At 43.0% G+C, this 24,271-nt stretch overlaps 1 protein-coding gene across 2 annotated transcripts in view; it reads right to left on the bottom strand.

Annotated features, from left to right (window-relative positions):
* MTHFD1L (methylenetetrahydrofolate dehydrogenase (NADP+ dependent) 1 like) overlaps positions 1-24,271 on the bottom strand; it is a 181,866-nt gene that overhangs the window by 39,245 nt on the left and 118,350 nt on the right. For both annotated transcript variants that reach the window (XM_070796373.1, XM_019966947.2), the window contains exons 25-26: positions 15,790-15,897; positions 13,513-13,665 (exon numbers count right to left, since the gene is read on the bottom strand). In XM_070796373.1, coding sequence (XP_070652474.1) covers positions 13,513-13,665; positions 15,790-15,897 — 261 coding nt within the window. The remainder of the gene's footprint in view (positions 1-13,512; positions 13,666-15,789; positions 15,898-24,271) is intronic.

The raw sequence follows: 24,271 nt of genomic DNA, 5'->3' as shown, positions 1-24,271 counted from the left end.
ACAATCATGAGAGCTAAGCTGTGATTTGTTATAGAACTTCCTGACAGCCAAAGCGAAAAGGGGAAGACATTTAGGTCAAGGATGCGCCTCGGAAAAGAGTCAGTAACTCCAAGACATTACTGTCACTTAAGATTGGAAGAGGTTCATTCAATAACTAGCAGCTCCTGTGTGCCAAGTGCTGGGCGTCTGATGGAAAGTCAGGCAGCTGACGGTCAGGGTTACAATCTCCAGTGATGGCAGAAGGTGCATCTACTCTATTATGCTGGCCAAGCAGGTTCCTATGCCTGGCAGAGTAGTCATTTGGCTCATAGGCTTGATAATAATTTTGTGAAATTAAGCAACCAAATCAAGTCTCTACCTAAAGAGATGACCAACCTATCTCAAAGGAAGAGAGAGAAGCCAGTAGAAAAGAATTCTGAACCTCCTTCAAGCACATTAACTAACCAGTGACAGAAACACCAAGATTCACACCAAAAAAAAAAAAAAAAAAGTGGATAACATTATTCTGGTTTAGAAAGAGATCCAAAACAAGAGTTTCAACCATAAAAGCTATAGAAAAATCTCACCACATCACAATGAAAAGTTTACCTCTTGAGCTTTCTACTCAAACAGCAAAAAAAAAAAAAAAAAAAAAATTTAGAAAGTTTATCCTAAGTTACTACAATTTTAAAGCTATAATGGGATTAACAGCTATCAAGCAATAATGTTTTGGATACCATCAGCTCACATAATGGGATTAGTTTTAGAATAAATCATTTGAAGCCACTATTTCTAATTGGATAGTTACCAGAATCAAGGCTCACATCCAGTAATGGGTAGGATTAAAAATAAGACCATATAATCAGCAGAAAGATTATATAATATCTCTAATGAGGCAATGTCGGGGTTGAATCCTGGTTCTACTATTTACCGGCTCCATGATCAGGGCAATTCCTTTAATCTTTCTGCCCTTGGTTTCCCTTTGTGTAAACAAGGGCATCAACGTTACCTACCCAGAAGGAGGCTGTGAGCATTAAATTAATTAATATATACGAACTGCTCAGAAGGGCTCTGATGCTACAGCCATTAAACTGATGGCTAATTAAACTAATTCGAGTAAAACTGATTAGTTTTAATTTTTATCATTATAATTTAATAAACATCTCTTTGTTTCTATTTGCTTTTTCTATGCACTTTTACATTGCTGACATTATGCTCTATGAATTTCACTTATTTTTCCCACTAAACAAACAAGTTATTCCTCCAAGTCATTAAACATTATAAACATATAGCTACTGTATACAGAGACAATATATATAGAGAGATTGTATATAGAGACAATCATTCCAGTCCTGAAAGTATCCAGACATTAGTATCTTTAACCCTCCTTTCAATGAATCCTTTTAGCATCACACATTACCTCTAGGGAAAAAGAACAGACTCTTTGCAGGGCAAGTGGGGGGTGCTAGAAAGATGTCAGTCTCTGTGCTCAATAGAGAAGATACTGAAGAAATAAAACCACAATAGGAGATCTGTGAAAACATACTGAACTACTGTAGACAGAGTTTTGGCTTGTTTGTGCTTAATAATACATAGAGAGCAGTGTCTGCATGTTGATAACACAGGAAGGAGAACAGGATGTCAGAGTAAGATGCAGAGTAGCCCGGTGCACTTGAGATGAACTGGACATTCCATCCTTGTTCTCCGCTTGAATGTGTGAGCACAAGGAAGTGCTAAAGAGGGATTTATGGGCATTTTTTTTTGAAGTACCGCAGAAGATTCCCCATCATGGTTTCCATGTTCCATTAACCATTTAACTTTAGGTTAACTATTAACTTCCTGTCCAAAGACAGGAAGAATCACTCTGCAGTTGTCATCCATACACTTAATATCCTTCTTCTTCCTGAAATCTTCCGTTTTTTTCCCAGGGCTGTGGTTGTAGCAATCTTTTGTTTTTTCCCTCTGTAATGTGTTCTACTCCAAAGAAAGATAGCAGGTTCCAATTTATGCCTCAAATGAAATCTAAAAACACTTCAAAGAAGTCAAGTAGATCTGCTTTTGGAATTTTATTGTTAGGTGGTGTCTCTCTGCTCTCTCCCCGCCCAAACTTTCCCATCTTCAAAAGGGAGCACATTCCATTCTTTGTGACAAACTTATCAAAATTAAAATAACAAACTCCAGCTGTCAAAACAGCTTAAAAAAAAAAAAAAAAAAGCTGGTTGTGGTTATTGTAAATAATAAAGAAATTACAGCTACCTATGCAATGATTTTTACCCACACAAAAAAATATTTCTTTAAATAAACTGTCTTTAGATGGCATAAAGGACTACAAATGAGCCATTTACTAAATTCATTATTTTATGAACTATGGAGGGAACGCCAACCACATCATGGATCTGGGAGCTGGACAGGCCACATTCGACCCAATGTAGAGACCCAAACTTTTGCCGGAGAGTCTTTGTTATAATTATTTTCAGTCCCAAACAAAAGACTGTCTCTTAATGTGAGCAAATACTCAGGATTTACACATCAGGGAGAACTTTTCACATATCACTGTGATTTTACAGTTTGGATGACAAGTTAACTCTTTGCCACTGGGAAGCAACCTGAACCCCACCGTAAAGTAGACAGAACAAAAATAACAGAAGCTCAGGTTGCTGGTCCCCATGGACTTATAATAACTGTGACAGAGAAGCAAACACGCTGACAATAGACGATGTTAATGTGCTGGAAATATTTGTGCAAATCCGACAAATAATGCGTGGCATCTCAAAATAAGATGAGATTACTTCCTTTATTTTTAGGACCATTCTCTTTAATTGTGTAATGTAGCTTGAAATAACTTTAAAAGCTTTGAGCTACAGCAAATCACAGTCCATTCAGAAATCAAATTATTGAGGCTTAATGACTAAATGGACATAGAAAGAGTATTTCACTATAGGTGACCACATTCAGTACAGAAACAACACATTTGTCCCCTGATACAGCATGGAGCAGTCCAACTCAACACTTCCAGTTTTCCTGGTTACCTAGTACAAGATCCATCCTGAAACAGGGCTTACCAGCCTGGGCGAGGGAAACTGCTGGAAGTTTTCCTTTTCTGCCTCAGTGGCAGTAAAGAATGACCCAGAAATATACACTGCCTGAGCTACTGAAAAAAAATGTCAAGATGTTCAAGATCTAAGTTCTTGTTGAGCAAGGATCTCATAAGCCTTAATACTCACGGACCACTGGAACTCCCTGAGGCCATTTATCACTAACTCAGCTCACAGGGCTGATACAGAGTAAAGAATGTGTTAGTCTATATGAAGCATTAGAAACAGTGTCTGATATGTAGTGAGAACAACTACTATAGTATCAAGTGATACAGCCTGGTGGGATATTCGATCTGTAAGTGCACATCTAAATACGTTCCAAGAAAAATGAATTTAGACCTGGTTTTATAGCCTTGCTGGTCAGTAACTGGTTGGGTCAGAACACTGACTCCTGAAGGCTGGAGTTACACGCAGATAAGAAAGGTGGGCATTTGAGCCCTGTCTTCTCAGCATCTTTTAAGACGCGTTTTTCCAGACTGGGACTTGAGCGGGATCCTAATTCTGTGAGGTCCCACGGGAAGAGGTCTCCGTAAGGAACCCTGTGTCTTCTGCGCGGCTGGCCGGCCCCTATTGCACTGGGTTCCATACTGTATGTATGTAGCAGTATGGTCTGCACTGAACTCCCAACTGTGGACAGATCAGGGGAACCGAAGGCCAGGTCCCTACCCTAGGGAGGTCTGGATTAATAGGAGACACCAGGCAAGGCGGCTTGGTAAAGGGATAGGAGCCCCAGAGGATGCAAGTGCAATAGATCTTAGCTGGGTGGAGCTGGCAGTATGAACACAGTGTTTGGAGATGAGTAGGGACCACCACTCAGTCCTGGGGGGCAAGTTTTGAAAGTTGAGTAATTAAGTCTTACAAGGAGAAATGCAGGTAAATTTGGGAACTGTATGATGGATTTTGGAAGGTGCAAGGAAGCATGGAAAGTAACTTTTCAAGTCTTCCACTCCCCAGAGCTGATTCTTGGGGTGGGGCTGAGTCTTAAACAAGAGACTGATGTCCACAAAGGATTCAGTAACTTGTATTCCTGGCCCTAGGTTTTCTCCGAGGCAGACTGTGGTACCTTTATTACTAATGGCTTGGGACACATACTTAATGCAGGCACCCCTGGAAATCCTACATAGGGGTGGCAATGTGATGACGAACGTTCATTCTGAGCCTTCCAGGGTCTGCATAAATACCTCCGTTTGATCACATAACCCAACACAAATTATTTATCTAATACCTACTTTATACTTCTTGCCTGATTCAAGAAGATCTGCTTATACTCACTGGTATAAAATGTTTTGAATTTTCAGTGATATCCAGAAAACAGGCTACACCACCAAACTTTTCAAACTGCCTCAGAGGGTGACCTGGCTCTTTAATCGGAAAGCTACTTTGCCAATGCAGGAGACACAAGAGATGCAGGTTTGATTCCTGGGTGGAGAAGATCCCCCCGGAGCAGCAAATGGCAACCCACTCCAGTATTCTTGCCTGGAAAATCCCACGGACAGAGGAGCCTGGTGAACTACAGTCGGGCACAATAGGTAACTGAGCACACATTTTGGTCTACATTGATTTCATTTCCCTTGCTTAAACTGCTTAGCTGCTTTGGACTATATGCTTCTTGGTAAAGACTAGCATAACAAAGTAAGTGAAAGCAACAAAGAGACACAGTAAAGAGAAGTGCCATGAGTCTAGATACTTTATGATGTCTTTCTGACCTGTGTATATGTTGATTGGCAATTTTATGCTCTGAATCCAAACTACTCAATGTGGAAGAAAACAAGTAAGCTATAGACGGAAGTGGAAGAAGAATGGGTCAGTATCTCATCAATTCCTAAGAAAACAAAAGATCTATATGTTGACGGTGGGGTGGCTACCTAAGCATGACAAGCACCTTTTTTTCTAGGTTCGTACAAAGAAAGACAGAGCCTACACGTAGGGTTAATAGCAGTGGGCTAAAAATTTAACCCAATTTTAAAAGGTTAACTCAATAATAGAAATATCTGGTAATGCTATTACTCAGCATGTTTCCCCGGCTCAGGCTGATTTCATTTGAAGTCATTTTATATTTATGCTAAAAATAAATTAGCATCAAACTCAGGGAGACAAGATCCCTGAAACTAATGGACTGGACCTTAGATAACCTTATGTGGTCGAGGGGCAAATATCATTTTCCTGAGTCACGAAGCCTCCTCTGGCTCATCAATCTGAAAAACAGTTTCTGGAAATGGAGAATGCTGCTGGTCATCTTCCTTTGCTGGAAACACGTAGTGAAAAGGCAGGGACATGTTCTCTCCTGATGGGACAGACACACATGTGCCTGTCCTCTGGACACCCGGAAGGGGACAGCTTGCTGCAGCCGCCCTGGGATAAGAGGAAGTGAGTGACATCTGGGCCAGAGGAAGGGCATGTTTGGGAGAAAGCAGGAAATTGTGATGTCAGGATGAGGAAGAGCGGTGGGAGAGACCCAAGCTGGGTGGGAGAGAGGAAACAGACCAGGTCCCCAGGAATGGGGTGAAAGGACACAGCCATACAAAGAAAGTGAGGCTAGGTGGGGAGGGGAGGCTTTGGGCAGTGTGAGGCGGGTCTGGATCACTTCAAGCTAATCAGAAGACTTTAGGTGTCAGGTTCACTGGGGTCAAGGAGCCCTGGAATTAGGAAGGACACGTGCAGAGGCAACCTTCTGAGTGATCTTGTATGATGGAAGCTCTGTAGAACACGACTGCTTACCTATGTCATTGAAAGGCAGCTTGGGGAGTGTGTGTGTGTACTGGGCCATGAGTCTCTGGAAAATGTGGGGAGCAGTGCATTGGGCTGAAACCTACAAGGTCTGAATTTAATTCATGCCTAAGTGAATGGACCAGGTTTATAACCATGCATCCCCAAAGAAGAAAACGTCTCCCCAGTGAGCCGCAGAATAACTTCACTGACCTGAATCCGGTCCAGCGGAAACGAGACATCCAGCACATACTTTTTACAGGAGAGGGAGTAGAACGGAAAACAAAGTGAGCTTAACTGAAATGTGAGAAAGAAAGCGGCAATGACTTGGCTGGGTGGGGCCCCGGCTCACTGTTTCATGGGCCCCCTTTCCTTCCAGACCAGTAACCCTCCACCCAGCGTTTGCTGTGGATGACATCACTGGTTTCGCAAACACGCTCCGGGAGTTTCCTGCTTTCCAGAGACAGGCCGACTGAGGCCGTCAGAGGGGCACCTGGGCAGAGATGAGGCCGGGTCGGGTCACAGAGCGGACACGAAAGCCACACCAGGGCCCTTTACTCGTTCCATAATCCGCTGCGGGTTTTACTGCTGAGTTTTCAGTCCCCTTTCCTTGGACAGATGTCCACTGTCCACGCTCTCAGGGTTACGATCCGGACTGCTCATGGCATGGACACACGTGCCCTGCCCAGGATCACATCCTTTGCTCCAAAGAGAGCACAGGAACCAAAGTGAAGGGTGTAGGAAGGGAGAGGGAAGCTGCCCTGAACGGACCCTGGAACTCTGGCCCATTGCATCCTACAGCCCACCCCAGCCCTCCAGCCAAGGTGCTTTTCTCCCCTCATCAGTCTGTGAGACCAAAGCACTAGCAGCCTCTCTACAGTTTCAAGTGGCCACTCTGTGCTCCAGAAATGCTCTAACTCAGGGTTCCCCAGACCTCAGGCCGTGGACTGGTACTGGTCCATGGCCTGTTAGGAACCAGGTTGCAACGCAGGAGGTGAGAGGTGGGCTTCATTTGGATCTGCAGCCACTCCCCGTCTCCCACGTGACTGCCTAAGCTCCGCCCTCTGTCAGGTCAGCAGCAGCCTTAGTTTCTAGAGCTCAGAGGAGCTCGAACTCTACTGTCAACTGTGCATGCAAAGGATTCAGGTTGCACACTCCTTATGAGAATCTAATACCTGATGATCTGATTCCATATTATGGTGAATTGTACAATTATTTCATTATATATCACAATGTAATAATAATAGAAATAAAGCCTGCAATAAATGTAACATGCTTGAATCATCCTGAAACCACCACCCTGTCATCCATCAAAAAATTGTCTTCCGTGAAACCAGTCCCTGGTGCCAAAAAGGTTGGGGACCGCTGCTCTAACTGGCACCAAACACCATATAAACGCTGCAGGAATTCCTAATCCCTTCTGCAGGATGGCTTAAGTCCAAGATTCTGGTCCAGATTCTTGTCCTCAATAGCCAACATGTCCTAATTTTATGTCCTAAGTTTGTCAATAAAGAAGACTTCAAGTTTAAGAAGATTTCCTAGATCTTCAGGAGCCAATCTCATTGCCTCACGTGATATCAAAAGAAAACGGTCCGATACACCAAAAACTAACTTCAAATGGGCATGTGCTAGGAATTCACACTTGGTTGGATACCTCTCCAAGCCAACTGTTCTGACAACACGTCCTTGTGTGAGAAAGCCTCGTAAGATGAAAGGAAGTGGTCAGCCTCTCTCCAACCCATGGCAGGAGCGAGGAAACAAAAAGGACAAAACGATCTTGCATTTCCTTAGCCGAATTTGGGGCCAGGAAACATCAGTCAACAGACAACACTCAGGAGTGGATTTCTTATAGGAACATTCCAGCTCTTTGGGCCTCTCTTTGGTGTCCCAAAGAGTCCAGGTGTTAAAACACTACGAGGCAGCCAGGAAGGACAAGATGACTCTACCCACCTAAGTCTACCTGCCATACACGTGTTCTGACTCCTGTGCAACTAACTGGCCCTCACAAAACATTTTCTCAAATCCTTTCAGTTTATCATTTCTCTATTTATTGTATTTTCATGTTATGAAAGTGACAAATGCTTGTGCAGTAATCCGAAGTAAGCAGAAATGTAAAGAAAAGCAGCTGCTCATAATGTCAGCCCCATGTTGACATTTTGGTGTCTTTCTAATCTCTTCTATATGGAATGTAATTTACATCCCAATAATATAATTTCATAAACTTTGCTTACATATTAATGTTTTTATGCCATGACATTTATGTCATATGATTAAACAACCCTGAAAAATTATTATAAAAACTTAAAAACCATATCAAAGCAATGGGACCACCAGACAAAGACCACCTACTAAACTCTGGGGGGACGGGGTGGGAAGGGTGTGCATGAGATTGTTTTAGAGAAGTTTTATGAGCTACCAAGGTTTATTGAACACTATAAACCATAAGCTTTGAAAGAATTTTTGGAAACATAAGAGGCTAATCTGTACAATAGAGTGTTGGAAAATATGCTCTTCTCTCTCCACACCAAAGATCTGTATTGCTAAATTATTTCTTATAAGGAGATGTACTAACTGGTGACTGTGTTGGTCTAGGATATATACGTTTTTGTAGCTTTCCATAATACGATGGAGGAACTTTCCTGGTGGTCCAGTGATTAAGAATCTGCCTTCCAATGCAGAGGCCACGAGGTTGATCCCTGGTCAGAGAACTAAGATTCTCCATGCCGTGGGGCAACTGAGTCACAACTAGAGAGCCTGAACATCACAATGAGAAGCTCCTGCATGCCATGACTAAGACCCAGCACAGCCAGATAAATAAAATTATTTTTAAAATATGATGGAAAGAATATATAAGGATAATGTCATTAAAGAGACGCAAGGATACACATGGAGCTTAGCAGGAATGAAGATATTTCAGGGAGGAAAATTTACTTACAGAGAGATGGAAAACTCACCCAGAGCACGCAAGGATGGGGCAAAAAGTCTTAGATGACCTTAGCTGAGGAACTCTTGAACTACTAGGTGCTCCTATAAAGTGAAATGTACTAATAAAGTGGCTACACATACTGGAGATCATTAATTGGTGATCAACTCCAACTAAAGCAGTAACTAAATAAAATATGATGAAATCATTCAGTGGCAGAAAACTCTGGCTTGTAAATAAGGGTGAAGAGTGAAAGTAAATACTTAGAAAACTAAATCTGGGGGTAAAAAACTGAACTCTCTAGCATTTCACCCTGTGATGTCCCAGAGTCAGAACACTGAAGATACTTATTGTTTGGAGAGGGAGGTGCTTGTGTGGGGATTCTCCACTTTTAGACCTACTAGATAGCCAGGGGGACATGCCTTCCTTAAGGACACACCGAAGGGATTTCTCTTTGTTATAAAGCCCACAGCATTCTGCACCTGTGTGATTTTACTTACTAGTGTCCAACATAAGGACGCATGGAAGAGGACTGGAGCATGTTCATCTCCATGTGATTTACAAGTATGAATGAATGAATGCACAATGCAGAAAAACTGAGGATCTTTCCGACTGAGGGTTTTCCTGGAAAGGAGAGTTGGACGCCTGTTTCAAAGGCACTCAAATAAGCACGTGTAGAGTGATCATGGGTCAGGGTGATTAATTACACCAGAATTTTCCCACCTGCAGGAGCCAGTCCCCTCAGTGTCCTCAACTCCCTTCCCCCCTCCAGTCATCTCAGCAGGAAATTACTACACTATGTCTCCCACATGGATGATGACTATTAGAAGCATTCTTGCAGACTGTGGCAGGGCCCAGGACTGGGTCAAGTAAAAGTAAATACCTGTCCTTATTAGGCGATCCTGGCCTCCTGCGGTGCATTTGCCCTGGACACAGCAGCTTCTGGCTCGGTCATAGAAAGCAGACCTCAGGCCACCGCCTCCATGCGATACTTCCTGACCTTCAGGAACTTCTTTCCTCATGAACCACTTCCTTCCTCGCTCCTCATGATTGTTTTGGAGGATTTTACCCCAGGGGCCCATGCTCACTGCTCTGCCCCGGGTGGAGGCAGGGGGACCTCCTCAGGGAACCCAGCCAGCCTGAGGTCACTCTCAAGGACTGGTCACACCTTCATGTTCTAACTGGTCAGGCGTCAAGCAGGTGCAGAGGAACAGAGGGATGGACTAGTGGTCACCCACCCACGCAAGCTGACGGAACTGACTTTCCAGAAATGACCTTACAAGGCTGTGGTTGTGGGGGTATGAGTTGAGGTGCGAAGAGATTCATAGCACCTATTTGCTTAGTGACTCCAAAGATTTAAAATTATGATCCGTATTTAATGACTATTAAATACTCAGAAACGAGTGAAGGTGTCATCTTCTGAGTCACAATTTTTACAACAAACCATTTTCTTTGTTAATTTCACGTCTCTCTACTAGGGGCAGTAAGCTGCCTGAGGTGGAGAAGAATGCTTTATTTTGGGGCTTCCCATAACAGGGACCACAGAGTCATGTGCACACTTTCTGAATGAATGAACGAAACTGTTGGCAGAACTACTATGGAATCCCAGATCTGTGCAGCAGAAGACAGGACAGGTCATGGACTTGGCTAATTTCCTCCTTGGTGGTACCCACTGTTCCATGCTCTTTGGGACCCTCATGGCCCCGGCTCCCTGGTCTAAGCCTGGACCATCCAGAGGTGCTCTTCTCCTAAGCAAAGGCCTTCACTGACTGAAGCTCAGATGATCTCTGACTCTAAGTGGCTGCTATCACTGAGGCCATTTTAAGGAATGCAAAGCAAGCTCTTCTGGTGGTTATGTTAAGTGAAGTATGATCAAAGAAAGTGAAGTCACTCAGTCGTGTCTGACTCTTTGCGACCTCATGGACTGTAGCCTACCACGCTCCTCCATCTGTGGGATTTTCCAGGCAAGAATACTGGAGTGGGTTGCCACTGCCTTCTCCAGGAGATCTTCCTGACCCAGTGACTGAACCCAGGTCTCCCACATTGTAGGCAGACGCTTTACCGTCTGAGCCACCAGGGAAGTCGCAGTATGATTAAATTATACCCAATCAAATTCACCCTTAAAAAACATGGCGCTTTATGAGTTTTGACACATGTACACGTGTAGTGGAACCACAACTGAAGTACAGAATATTTCTATCACCCACTAAAAAGTCCTTGGTGTCCTTCTGCAGTCTGTCCCCTCTTCCTCTCTCCCCCTGGACCACGGATCTGATTACTTTTTACCTTCAGCTGAGCCTTTTCCAAGATACCATTCGGAACCTGTTTTCCTTGACCCCTTCTCCCTCTGCCAGTCCTGGTGTTACCCCTCCTCAGTGAGAGGCTCCATCACCAGCTCCTGTGTACCCCCTGGTCTCCCTGTGCCCCGGGGTCTTCCCAGATTCCCGGGGGCTCCTCCTATCCAGTCGGCTCCATGAACTTGGATGTTTTTCGAGTACCATCCTCTCCCTCTTCTCATTTCTCTCGTGCTGGTCTTTGCTTCTCCCCAGTATCCACCCTCATGTATATTCGTAAAATTCTCAGGGCTTTCTTCCTGCCTGTTCCTTTCTCCTGGTTGTTGGGTCTGTGTTTCCAATGGATTCACAGATCATGCTATATTGATCTTATGAGCCCTTCCAGCTCTCTGTCTCCGGGCCAGATGCATTTCTGGCCCTGTCAACCTGACTTCTTGACTGTTCCTTCCACACCCAACAGCATCACCATCCGTGGTCAGACTGGAAGTGACTCGACCCCCAAGCCCACGTGCAGGGGGCCACCTTCACAATATGTCTGGAATTCACTGCTCCTCTTCTGTGGCTGCTGAGCTAACCTGGAGCACCTCTTTACTCGGCCCATGTCTCCCTCGGTCTGCTTCTCTTCCCTCTCAACACTCTCCCACTGTTACCAGAGCTATTTTTCTAAAATATAAATCGGACATTTTCCTTTTCCTTATTATAAGAATAAAAACCAGGGGAATTTCCTGGCAGTCCAGTGGCTAGGAACTGGCGCGTTCATGGCCAGGGCCCCCAGGGTTCAATTCCAGGTTGGGGAACTAAGATCCTGAAAACCAAGCAGCATAGCCAAATAAATAAATACTTAAATATAACAAAGAAAGAAAGAAAAAGAATAAAAACCAGGTGCAAAACCCATCTTACTGCAGCTCTCATTGTGCATGAGATAAAATCCAAGGTCTTTCAGATGGCAGTTCAGATCCTTAACAGCTTGAATTGATCTTGCTACTCTAATCCCATTTCTTAATCTCTCAACCCCTGTCCAACTCCAGGCATACTGGATTAACCCACGAAGGCTACCATGTAACTCTGTGCCTTTGACTCAAAATTCACTGTTTCCACAGTTGTTGGAGGTTGATTCTCTTTTTCTCCCTCACAGGCCCTGCCTGCAACCAGTAGAAACAGCTGTTGTCTCTCCTATGCCCAGAGGGCATTAAGATGTTAACACCAAGTCTGAAGCTCCTATACTTAAGCCACCAGACGTGAAGGGCCGATTCACTGGAAGAGACCCTGATGCTGGGAAAGACTGAAGGCAGGAGAAGGGGGCGGCAGAGGATGAGATGGTTGGAATGTATGACGGACTCAATGGACATGAGTTTGAGCAAACTCTGGGAGACAGTGAAAGACAGGGAAGCCTGGCATGCTGCAGTCCATGGGGTCACAAAGAGTCAGACACGACTGTGCGACTGAACATCATCATCATCATCACACTTTCTACACACCTCTGTGCTGTTCAACCCTATGCATCTCACATTTACTCCGTGTAGTATCTCTGTGCCTCACAGGCATTAAGAATTCAAGAAACACTTATTGAAAACATGTTGCCCAATATCAGATGAAACATGCAAATATGAAGGCAAGCAACTCTGTCCTCATTACGCATTTTTTACCCATCCATTGCTTAAACAACAGAGACACCTGGCTTATTTTAAAAAATTGTTATGTTTCCTGCTTGGACTTGGATCAGCTTGTAACAACAACAATGACGACAACAGAGACAATTAAGAATTTTTCTGCTCAATCTAATCCAAGAGTATCCCATGATGAGAAAACAAACTTCAGTCACTGACGGTTACCAAGGGAACCCCCCACATCACTGAGTAGCTGTAATGAGGCATTTTATGTATTAAGGCCATCATCATGGGTTTTAAGTACTTTGATAAGCTTTCACTTCTGCACTATCTCCCTTCTGTCCAAAGAGAAGCTTTGAAATAACAATAACCATCCCATGGCAACAATGTCTCCCCAGAATAAGGTCAAAACTGGGAACTCATGTGATTCACTCATTTTCTAAGGCAGCCCTGACAAAGAGGTGGAGGGTGAGAGACTGATTTCCCAGCTCTGGGGTGGGGGCTGGTCCTATCTCTTGGACTCGGTGGTGGCCTCCATTTATTCCACTGCAGTGAAGTCTTTTTATTCTGAGCACGACATGAAGACCCAGCTGTCCTGGACTAAGCCACCCCCGCCCCCATCTCAACAGCAGCCTGGATTCTCCCAAGTTATTCTCTTCCGTGTTCTATAAGGGGAGAGTCAATTTTATGACTCAAGGAGTCCTGAACACATGATCTAAAGAAAATAAAAATCCAAACCACAGTGGCAGGTGCGTCCTTCCATTGTGGAAGAGAGTACTTAGGAAAATAGCAAATCCTATTAATTACTTTCCAATATCTGGTCTGCAAGGCGTTCGCAGAGCCTAAGGATTTTAGGAGTCCTAACAACACAGACTGGGGAAGGTTCTGGGAGGACGTTACACACTCACCGTTCCAACCAATGGGTAAATGAATCCGGCGCCTATGCTGGCCCGGACGTCACTAATGGGTAGAATGAAACCCTTGGGTACGCCTTTCTTGTCAGGTTGGTGAGACAGGGAGAGGTGGGTCTTCGCCATGCAGATGGGCAAATTTCCAAATCCCTGTAAGAAAGGCAAGAAAAAGCGTTCCTTGAGCAAAAATGTTCTTTGTACTTGTTTGACCTGCACCCCCCTCCAGAACCCCCACGGCTCAGATCCACACACACAGTAGCGCTTGTTATTGCTCGTTCAGAGCAAGAAGATGGGAGCGCAACTCAGCTACACCTGATCACCACCTGGCAGGCTGAGGCTGTCTATTACTTATTCTGGATAATTCTTATTGCAGAAAGACACTACTACGTGTGTGTTTGAAGGGAGGGTGGCTCCTTGCTGGCAAGGCAGCAGCAGCTGTAGAAACCACTTTCCAAGAATATTAATATCCGGGACTCAGAAAGGTAATCTGGAGAAGGCTCCGTAATGAGGCTTTTAGTCCCACTGTTCACTCGTTCTTGGCGGCTGTCAGCAAGCAAAGGGCCCCTTTGTGTTGCTTTATGAATCACGGCTATTTGATCTGCGATTACATTATATGAACTGAGATGAGGTCACTATTTAAGCCTCTTATTTTTAAGGACCAAAGGCGATGCCTGACCCAGAGTTTTCAAAGGTGAAAGGGCAGGAAGTCACATGTGGGGCCTCACAAAAAGTACAGTGTCCTTGCAGCCTGGTCCCGATTAAGGGTACACAGTGCCTCCTCAGAGACTTGGCTGATCAACTGCAACCACACACTTGACACATAACTTTTAAGGAACATTCTCTGGGTGGACAGACAGAGATAAAAGGAATGAAATCTCCAGAGGTAACCCACACAGAATTTCTTATGATTCAATCTAGGACTATTTGGAAAATTTTATTAAACTATCAACTGAGGGGTGGGGTGGGGCTGTTCTCTATTCTCTTAATAGATGCTGATCAGAAATCTGCTGGGGTTAATCAAGATTGCTCTGCAGAAACAGTGCCCAGAATTTGGGGTTTCAGAGATCAATCAAACATTGAAACAATTTTTGTGAACTGATAAGGGTTTGCCAATTTAAAAGTTTACCAGTTAAGAATATATTTTTAAAAAACCCAGCATGCTATGTACTATCACCCTATTTCTTTGTAAATTTTTAAGCCTCAGAAAAAAGTCAGGAAGGATCTAATATTGGAATTAACAATAGTCCTTAAATAGCATTATTAAAAACTCATGGGGGAAAAAAAATCCTCATGACAATGACCTTATTTTACTCATTTCATTGCACATGAGTCAAAATTTCACTGCAGAACAATGTCAGTGTGTATGGCAAATTTTAGGAATCCTTTTTCTTTTTTTTTTAATACAAGTCAAGAGCATTCTAAGCCCTTGGAAAATTCTAAGAAGAAATGAATTGTTGACTATCTTATCAAATCTGGGAGAATACTCTGGTGAGAGTTGGTAGCACAGGACAAAATATTAAATATGCATTAAAAATAGAATTTAAGAGCTGGGGAGATGAAAAAATATATCAATGATACTCCTCATCAAACTCTTTTGCCAGCAAACTCTTGAAGAGCTCTGAGTTCTATTGATCATAGTAAACAGGAGGGGACGTTTGAGGCACAGGGCCCCTTTGGTCAGGGTGGATGAACACACTCTGCGGAGCCTATCTGACATGACCATTATGGGGCTAGACTCACGCTGCTGCATCTTGGTCACCTGCACAGCAGAAGGGAAGGGAGTCTTCACCCATGGTGGACAACCTCAGCACCAAGCCAAGGAAGCACTTATACAAAAAAGGACACCAAGCACCCCATCTTTACGCACGGCAGTCTTATTTGACTAACATGGCACTGTGCTAACATTTTTAAGACAGTAAGAGGAAGCACTACAGATCATTTAACTCTGACTCCACAGCTGCACACCCAAGAACACTTTTAGTGTTTCTGGCTGATAAGCAGTGCCTAAAGATCACACACCACAGATAAACGTGGATACAACCTGTATTAGACACATTTATAACCACAAAAGTCAATGATGTGTATGTCAGAGGGTATATCCTCTCAACATAACTACAGTCAATATCCTATCCAAGGATATTAACTTAATTTTTGTAGACCACACAGTAGATTAAGCCAAATTCAGCTGGCAGAACATATGCCAGCTCTCAATTCAGGGTGAATAATTACAAAAGCTTAAGCTGGATTTTTTTTCCCTAAGAGTACAACTTTTACCTGTTCCGTGTAACGATCTATTTTGGATTGTGCTTCTGGAGAGAGTTCAATATCTTTGGCTCCATAGACAGACTGGGCAATGGTTCTTATCTTTTCCACAATTGGAAGCTGGACAAACACAAATGACAACAAAAATGTTAAGTTTCATCTGGTTAAAAAATTAATAGAAAGCCTAGTGAGATTTTCTGTAATTGCTTAAAATTCACTACCAGATTCCCTTCTCATCAACTCCAGTATTTGAAGCAACCTCTTTCTCTTCTTTCATCCTTAATGTACTGAAATCAGAGATTAACTCACAAATAACAAGCATTAGGTGTTAAGCCAGTCCTGCTGCTGTTGCTGCTGCTAAGTCGCTTCAGTCGTGTCCGACTCTGCACGACCGCATAGAAGGCAGCCCACCAGGCTCCCCTGTCCCTGGGATTCTCCAGGCAAGAACATTGGAGTGGGTTAAGCCAGTCCAGAGGCTACTTATCTACTTAAATCACTTTTATCCATTACATCTTTATAAAAAATGTACCATTACTATGTTTTTTGATGGTTTTTATGTCAGAATGAAAGTCTCCTGACTAAACAGTGCTGATGTTTAAGTAGGTCTCAACTTGGGTTATATGGTAGTTAAATGTAATAATACTAAGGAATAAATATGTTTTTTATGAGTAAGAACGGGTTGAGATTTTAATATAAATGCTGGAGTGATTCAACATTTTATTGGAAAACTAGAGGTTGACCCTAGCATCACTTTAGCAATGATGAGACATCAGGAGAAGGGGGGACATCCGAGAAGACTAGGTACGGGCAAATAAGTGTGTGGGGAGGAAACGGAAAGATTTTCCATAATGTTGGATATAGACTGCTGGTAAAATACTAAAAGTGTTCTTAAGAAACAAGAGGGCTTCCCCGGGGGCTCAGTGGTAAAGAATCCGCGCACCAGTGCAGGAGACACAAGTTCAACTCCTGGCTGAGAAGATTCCACACGCCTCGGAGCAGCTAAGCCTGTGCAGCACAACTACTGAGCCTGTGCTTGAGATCCCGCGAGCCGCAACCACCGAGCCCATGTGTCCTAGAGCCTGTGCTACACGAGAGAAGGCCCGGCAATGAGAAGCCCACGCGCTGCAACTAGAGACAAGTCTGTGCAGCAATGAAGACCCAGCACGGCCAAAAACAGATTTTAAAAAGCTTTTTAAAAAAGAAACAAGGATGATTAATTAGGAAAGGAATGTTCCATAGATGAAGTGATTCTTAATTCAAGCAAAGCATCTGACAAAACTGCTCCTAATTTTACTGCGGGTAGGAAATACATAGGCATAATGAATGTAGTTGGTGGATTACTGTTTGGTAAAGTGCTGCTGGGCCAAGTGCTGACTGAATGCACACCAGCCAAGGGGAAGAAGACTCTTGTGGGCCACCTCCAGGACCTTGCTGTACAGTGGCAAATGGTACATCTGCATGAATCACTGTTGATATGCACAGGAGGGAGAGTTACCGAACAGGAGAAAATAAAAGCTTGTTCTACTTTCTCAATAGGACAGAATCCCAAACTGCTTTAAAATGTGCTTTTCATTACCACAGTTTTTATTACTGTAGAGGTGCTCTGTGGTCTGGAGCTGAAATATTGAATGTTTCTATGAATAAAGAAATTAAGGTGCAAGTCATTATGATCTTTCACTGAAGGACATAAAAGAGGATCTGAATCAAAGGAGAGAAACTTCCTTCATGGATGAGGAGATGCAACACTGAATAGAGGTCGGGTCTCTCAAACAATCTATTAGTTCAATCCAATTCCATTAAAAATCCCAAAAGCACTTGCGTTACTTGGCCAATCAATTTTAAAATTGCTAATGAAGAGTAATGGCATAAATAGGTAAGATAACTTCATAAATAAATAAAACCAAAAGAACGAAGGTACGGGACCTGCCATACCAGGTATCAATCACACTACAAAATGATGCTAATGGATTCCACGTGGTATTGGCACAGGACAAGAAGGTTAATCAAGCTGAGATAAGGAAGAACACAGGAGGACACCTCAGCAGGTGTGGGACAGCATACAGCAGACACGGAACAAAACAGGGCAAGGGCTGACCCTGCAGCTGATGTCTGGCTGGAGAGAAATACAACGAAATTCCTACCTCTCACCAGGCCCCCAGGTAAGTCCAATATGGAACAAAGGCAAAGCCTTCTAAATTAAAACTTTATACACTAAGGGAAAAAATTGGGGAACTTTATGATCCTAAAGGAGGGAACGATTTCTTCAACAAGGTAACAACAGAATATATCTTAAAGTAAATGACTTATAGATTTGACATCAAAATTTTAAATTTCTTGTATTAAAAAAGACATCGGGAATAAGAACAAAGCATAAAGAACAGTGTAGGGGGAGATACATGCAAATACTTAAAAGACTGGTTACTAGAATGCATAAAACTTCCACAAATTCAGGAAAAGACAGACATATGTAATATTGGTTGACAGAGTAACCAATAACAATATGAAAAATCCCCAATCTCATTAGTATTCAAGGAAAAGCAAATTAAAATGATGAAAAACCAATTCATACCCATGAGATGAATGAAACCGAAAGTCTGTGACTATCAAGTGTAGGGGAGGCTATGGGGAAGATGATCCTTACAGATTTCTTGGTTGGGATGTTAATGGTCTCATCTACCACGAAAGCTTCATTACTGGCCTCTTCACTCTTAATATACCCTCTACAGTAAGTCTAACTTTCCTAGTAACTCTAACCTTCTGCTAAAATTCCCTGAGGCTCACTCTAAGATCTACCTCGAAGACCAACATCTCCAGGAAACATACACTGACCTTCCTCAAGCACACGTGGGTGCTCTCTTCTTTGCCATCTGATGGCTGTGGAACACTCTGACCTGGGTGTCATACAGGACCAGAGATTCAGCAGGGCCTGGCAGCAAATAGCCACTAGCAACGTCCACACTCTCTTGGGGCACTCCGATGGCCCTCAAATGGTAACAGTGCCAGGATCAAGCTCACCCACTCTACTGGATGGCAAAGGGCCTTTTGTTAACCGTGTCATAAGAGAAATGAGAAAAGAAATATTTACCTCTAGATGGGACAAATCTAGAAAGAAATGATAATTATTTTCCAGGAAGGCAGAAGGTAGGGAAAGGACGGAAATGATTAAAGGAAATGGGAAAGCTATAGTAACCAGAGCTGCCTTCCTCGGTCTGAGCTCAGGGTAAGCCTGGGATGGCTCTAGGCTTGTTGCAAAAGAATGTCCACAAGAGTGTCAAGTTGAGACTGGGTTAGAGAAAACTCGAGGGTAATTTTTAAAAGATTTCACATTTATTAGCTGAAGAATTGAAAATAGCCTATAAACTCTTTGAGGTCAAGGACCACCTCCTGTTCCCCTACAGGTGGGATTGAGCCCCTGGGGTAGGGTCTCAATACACAGTTGAATAAATGAATACATATTTTCTGAACTTCCTGTTGATGAAGCAAAGATTCCAGGTGGTGCAACAGTTATAAAAGATTATGTGTGTGTGTGTGTTTAGTATCTCAGTCATGTCTCACTCTTTGTGACGCTATGGACTGTAGCCTGCCAGGCTCCTCTGTCCATTCTCCAGGCAAGAATACTGGAGTGGGTTGCCATTTCCTCCTCCAGGGGATCTTCCCAACCCAGAGATGAAACCTGTGTCTTTGTTAACACAACTTTTGCATTTAACAAACTAAAAACTGCACCAATAAGGCAGCTCCATTGGATATGATCTATTTATGTTGTTTCAGCAGGCAAGGAACTTCCTGCTGTTTCTCTGCTTGACTTGGGGGGTGGGGGAGTGTAATCTTTAAAGATAAAAGAAAGTCAAGTTCAGTCCAATGATTTTGATCTGAACTTGATATTCACTTGTACTGCTCTGTTTTCAGTGATAGCTTTTATAAAATAAATAAAATGGTAAAATAAATAATACATGGATATGTATTCATCATCCCTGGCATTCCTCCAACTCCCTAAATACCTACAAATTTATCTGTTCATCACCTCTTCCTTCTTCATATCCCTGATGTCTAGAATAGTGATCTGCAACCAGCAGCCACTCCACAAACATCTGCCAAATGAGCAGCCAGCTATGCCAAGTACTTTCAAGATATCATGGTGTACAAAGAACTTCAGGGGTTTTGTGTACAGAGAATGCCTGTTGGGGTGGGGATAATGACACAGTAAAATATGACAGATTGGAGCGAGTGATAAAGGCTCTGCATATATGTTACTAGGAAAGTCAGAAGATCATAGACTTCAGGGGAAGGCATGGAGATCAGTATGAGGCTGATAGAAACTTGAGTGGTGTTTAAAGGATGTGAAAGATTTTAATAAGCAATAAAAGGACAGATAATTTCACACAAGCTGGAAGGCAGACCTCAAGGTGGGAATGGTGGCAAACACAAGGCTTCTTCTGGAAAGAGTGACTGTTCTATTATGCACAATTTCTCAATACACTCATAAGCTACTTCACAAAGTCTGGCGTCTATACCACAATCTTGGATCATTTTGAAACTAAGACTATGTTAAATCTCTATCTTCACCAAGAATATAACTCTGAACATATTCTACATTAATTTCCTCCCAAACCTCTAAAATGTATAAAAATCGCTGAAATACTCTAGAACAGAGTATTCTGATGGAAATTTCTATAAGGATGGCAATGGTCTACAACCATGCTTTCCAGGCCGGAAGCCACCTGCCTCATGTAACTATTAAGTAGCTGAAATGAGGAAATGAGCTCTTAATTTCAGTTAATTCAAACTTCAATAGCTTCCTGTCACCAGTGGCTATGGCTTGGGCAGCACAGCTCTAGAAAGAAACCCTAACTAGGGTCATGTTGTCTACAGTTTCTCATTTAGAGTCTGCCCACCTGGAACCCTGGCTGAGTGACACCAGGAAGGAAGGCTGGAGGCTTCACCCTTCACCACATTCATAGTGTTGATGGGGTGATTCGGGCTTAAAGAAGCTGAGCTACTCAAAGATAGATGACATGATCTTTCTTGAAAAGACCTCTGGAATCACTACCTTGATTCCTGAAGAGTCCTGAGAGTCCCTTGGACTGCAAGGAGATCCAACCAGTCCATTCTGAAGGAGATCAGCCCTGGGATTTCTTTGGAAGGAGTGATGCTAAAGCTGAAACTCCAGTACTTTGGCCACCTCATGTGAAGAGTTGACTCATCGGAAAAGACTCTGATGCTGGGAGGGATTGGGGGCAGGAGGAGAAGGGGACGACAGAGGATGAGATGGCTGGATGGCATCACCGACTCGATGGACGTGTGTCTGAGTGAACTCCGGGAGTTGGTGATGGACAGGGAGGCCTGGCGTGCTGCGATTCATGGGGTCGCGAAGAGTTGGACACGACTGAGTGACTGAACTGAACTGAACTGAGAGACTATTGTACTAAGTACAGTAATTCAGACAGAAAGACAAAAATCATACATCACAGATGTGGAATCTAAAAAACTGATGCAAATGAACTCATTTACAAAACAGAAAGAGGCATAGACAAAGAAGACAAATTTACAGCTATGAGAAGGGAAGGAGGGAGGGAATAAATTAAGAGTTTGGGATAAACACACACACACAACTATTTATAAAATGGATAAATAACAAGGTTCTACTGTATAGCACAAGGAACAATATTCAACATCATAAGTGTGTGTGTATTCAGTTGCTCAGTTGTACCTGACTCTTTGTGACCCCAGAGAAATGATTCTCAATCCTCATTAGTATTGTTTTCTCTAATCCTCTCAGGTAATCCTTCCTCTGGTTTCAGATAGTTCTTTCACATGCATGTAGTTAATCATGCTAAGTCGCTCAGTCGTTCCTCAGACTCTTGACAACCCTGTGGACTGTAACCTGCCAGGCTCCTCTGTCCATGGGATTTCCCAGGCAAGAATACTGGAGTGGGTTGCCATTCCCTTCTCCAGGGGACCTTCCCGACCCAGGGATTGAACTTGCATCTTCTGCATTGGCAGGAGGACTCTTTACCATTGTACCACCTTGGAAACCCTCAGCATCGTATAATAACCTATAATAGGAAAAATTCTGAAAAGAATATATATATACACACACATATATATATATATACCTGTGTATATATTTCAATCACTCCACCGTATACCAGAAACTAACCTAACATTGTAAATCAACTATACTTCAATTAAAAAAAAAAAAGCATGAATCTGCTAGACTTGGGGAAAATAAAATGTAGTTTGTTACATGGCCTTTCCTGTACTTCAATAAAAGTAAATAACATGAACCCACCTTACACCAGGAGCTTCATTACAACACTCCCCCTAGTGTCATGGGAGCAGCTCTGCGTTGTGACTGAGAACAACAGAGCTTTTTATCTTTAACACAAAGCATGTCCTTGGCTGGAAACCAGCACATCTGAGCTACCCAAGGTGTACGTGCCGACTGCCATGAGCCAGCTCCCCAAGTGGCTAGCCTCGCCGGCGTGTTGGTCATAAGCAACAGGTCAGTCCAGAAGAATCCCAGAGGAAACTCGCTCTCCTAAGAAAACCAGGATGCAAGGTAGAGATAGGTGGGGTCTGAGAATGAAGAGAGGCTCATCGCCAGAAAGCCCATATTTGTCCATGTGAAATGATGATGATAAGGAATTCACATTCACAACACAAGAGTGACTTTGTATACTCTTTCTTGTTAGTCTGTTTTGCCTTCAGTTTTGATTTATTTCAGGTCACAGGAATTCTGACTGTCTGATTTACTGTAGATGGACATCTTGAGGACGATATTTCATGAAACTAAATATGCAAAGGAGTCAACATAGTGTCTAACAGCGCAAACTCAAGTGATAGTAATATAGTGCCTTGTTTTAAAATATGCTAACTGAATACTGATTTGAATTTTGTTTCATCTAGTGGAAAATTTTATATTTTTACTACTAGTTGAGGATTTTTCCTCACTATGGATCTCTTTTATTAGTCCTTAATTTACTTTCATTTGAACAATTAAAAAATTTAAAAATAAAGTGCTTATTTCATTATTTTGGTTTTGTTTTGCTTTTTAATTTTTAATGTCCAGCTCTGTGACTCCATGGACCATAGCCCACCAAGCTCCCTCGTCCATGGGATTCTCCTGGCAAGAATACTTGAGTGGGTTGCCATTCCCTTCTCCAGGGGATCTTCCCAATCCAGGGATTGAACCCACATCGCCTGCATGGCAAAGAACCTCCAGGTAATGCACCACTAGCACCATCTGGGAAGGCTCATATGCTTATTTCAGGTGGATAGCGAAGTGATTCAGTTATACATATACACATATCCATTCCGTCTAGGTTATTGAGTAGTCTCCTGGGCTTGTATAGTCTTAAGTAGAACATAACAGTGACACCAAAGGAAAACAGAGGAACATATGAATTTAACGATCTCACCCACAGGAGGGGGAAGGGCTGGTAGTGGCCTGAGCACTTGCTTGGCCTAACGATGTTCATGTATTTTTATGACACACTTGATGTTCCTCCTTGCACAAAGTTACTCACAAACCTCAGTGTGTTGAGAGACTCATACAAATGGACATGAGGTGAAGCTCAGGCTCTATTTTCATGGGATGGAATCATATTTCCCTAATTTATCTACTGGAGCTGTGATGCCAAAGAAAAATCTTCTAGTCTAAGATTAAACGTTTTACTCAAGTGGGGAGGAAACTACTTTCATGAAAAGAAAAAGAAATCATTTTCTGAAATAAAATGGTGGCTAAAACAAATCGCTAACCTCTCAGATTCTAGGCGATTGGAAGCCTGTGCTGTTTTGAGTGATTTCCTCCCCAAATCCTGAAGTAGTCTTTAATACAGTTGTGATAACATTTAAATAATGTTGCCAGCTTTTCAGGCTGAGAAAATGGATTCTGTACCTAATGGGCTTCCCAGGTGGCGCAGCAGTAAAGAAGCGCTTGCCAATGTAGGAGACACAAGAGATGTGGGTTCACTACCTGCGTTGGGAAGATCCCTTGGAGTAGGAAATGGCAACCCACTTCAGTATTCTTGCCTGGGAAATCCCATAGACAGAGGAGCACAGTGGGCTATAGCCCATGGGGCCACAGAGTTGGACACAACTCAGTGACTGATCACGCACCTCTGTTGAGTGGTCTCAGGTCATCTGAATTTAAGTCAGAAAATTCAGGGGATGGATGGAATGAGGCAGAAAATGACTGGCTAAATGGAGGTGCGACACTGATAATTCATTTTACACCCTTGTCTTTCTTGCTTGGCCCATAATTCTGGATGATATAATGCAATTCTAGAAGCTTCCACCACATTGACATTCCATTTTTCGAGTTACAAGAAAGCACTTAGGTGAAATTATAGGAATCCTTGTGACATGCACAAGTGAAACGGGTACAGACCACTCTTTCTTATCAGGTGCTATTTCTAGCCTCAAGGGGATTAAGCTGGCAGATGTCTACCAGAATCACAAAGCCCATCGAGAAAGCTGGCCTGTTCCAACAACA

This window comes from Bos indicus, chromosome 9 (assembly GCF_029378745.1).
Source record: "Bos indicus isolate NIAB-ARS_2022 breed Sahiwal x Tharparkar chromosome 9, NIAB-ARS_B.indTharparkar_mat_pri_1.0, whole genome shotgun sequence".
NCBI lineage: Eukaryota > Metazoa > Chordata > Mammalia > Artiodactyla > Bovidae > Bos > Bos indicus.
Note: the sequence above shows the minus strand (reverse complement) of the source record. Positions and strands in the feature narration are given on the sequence as shown.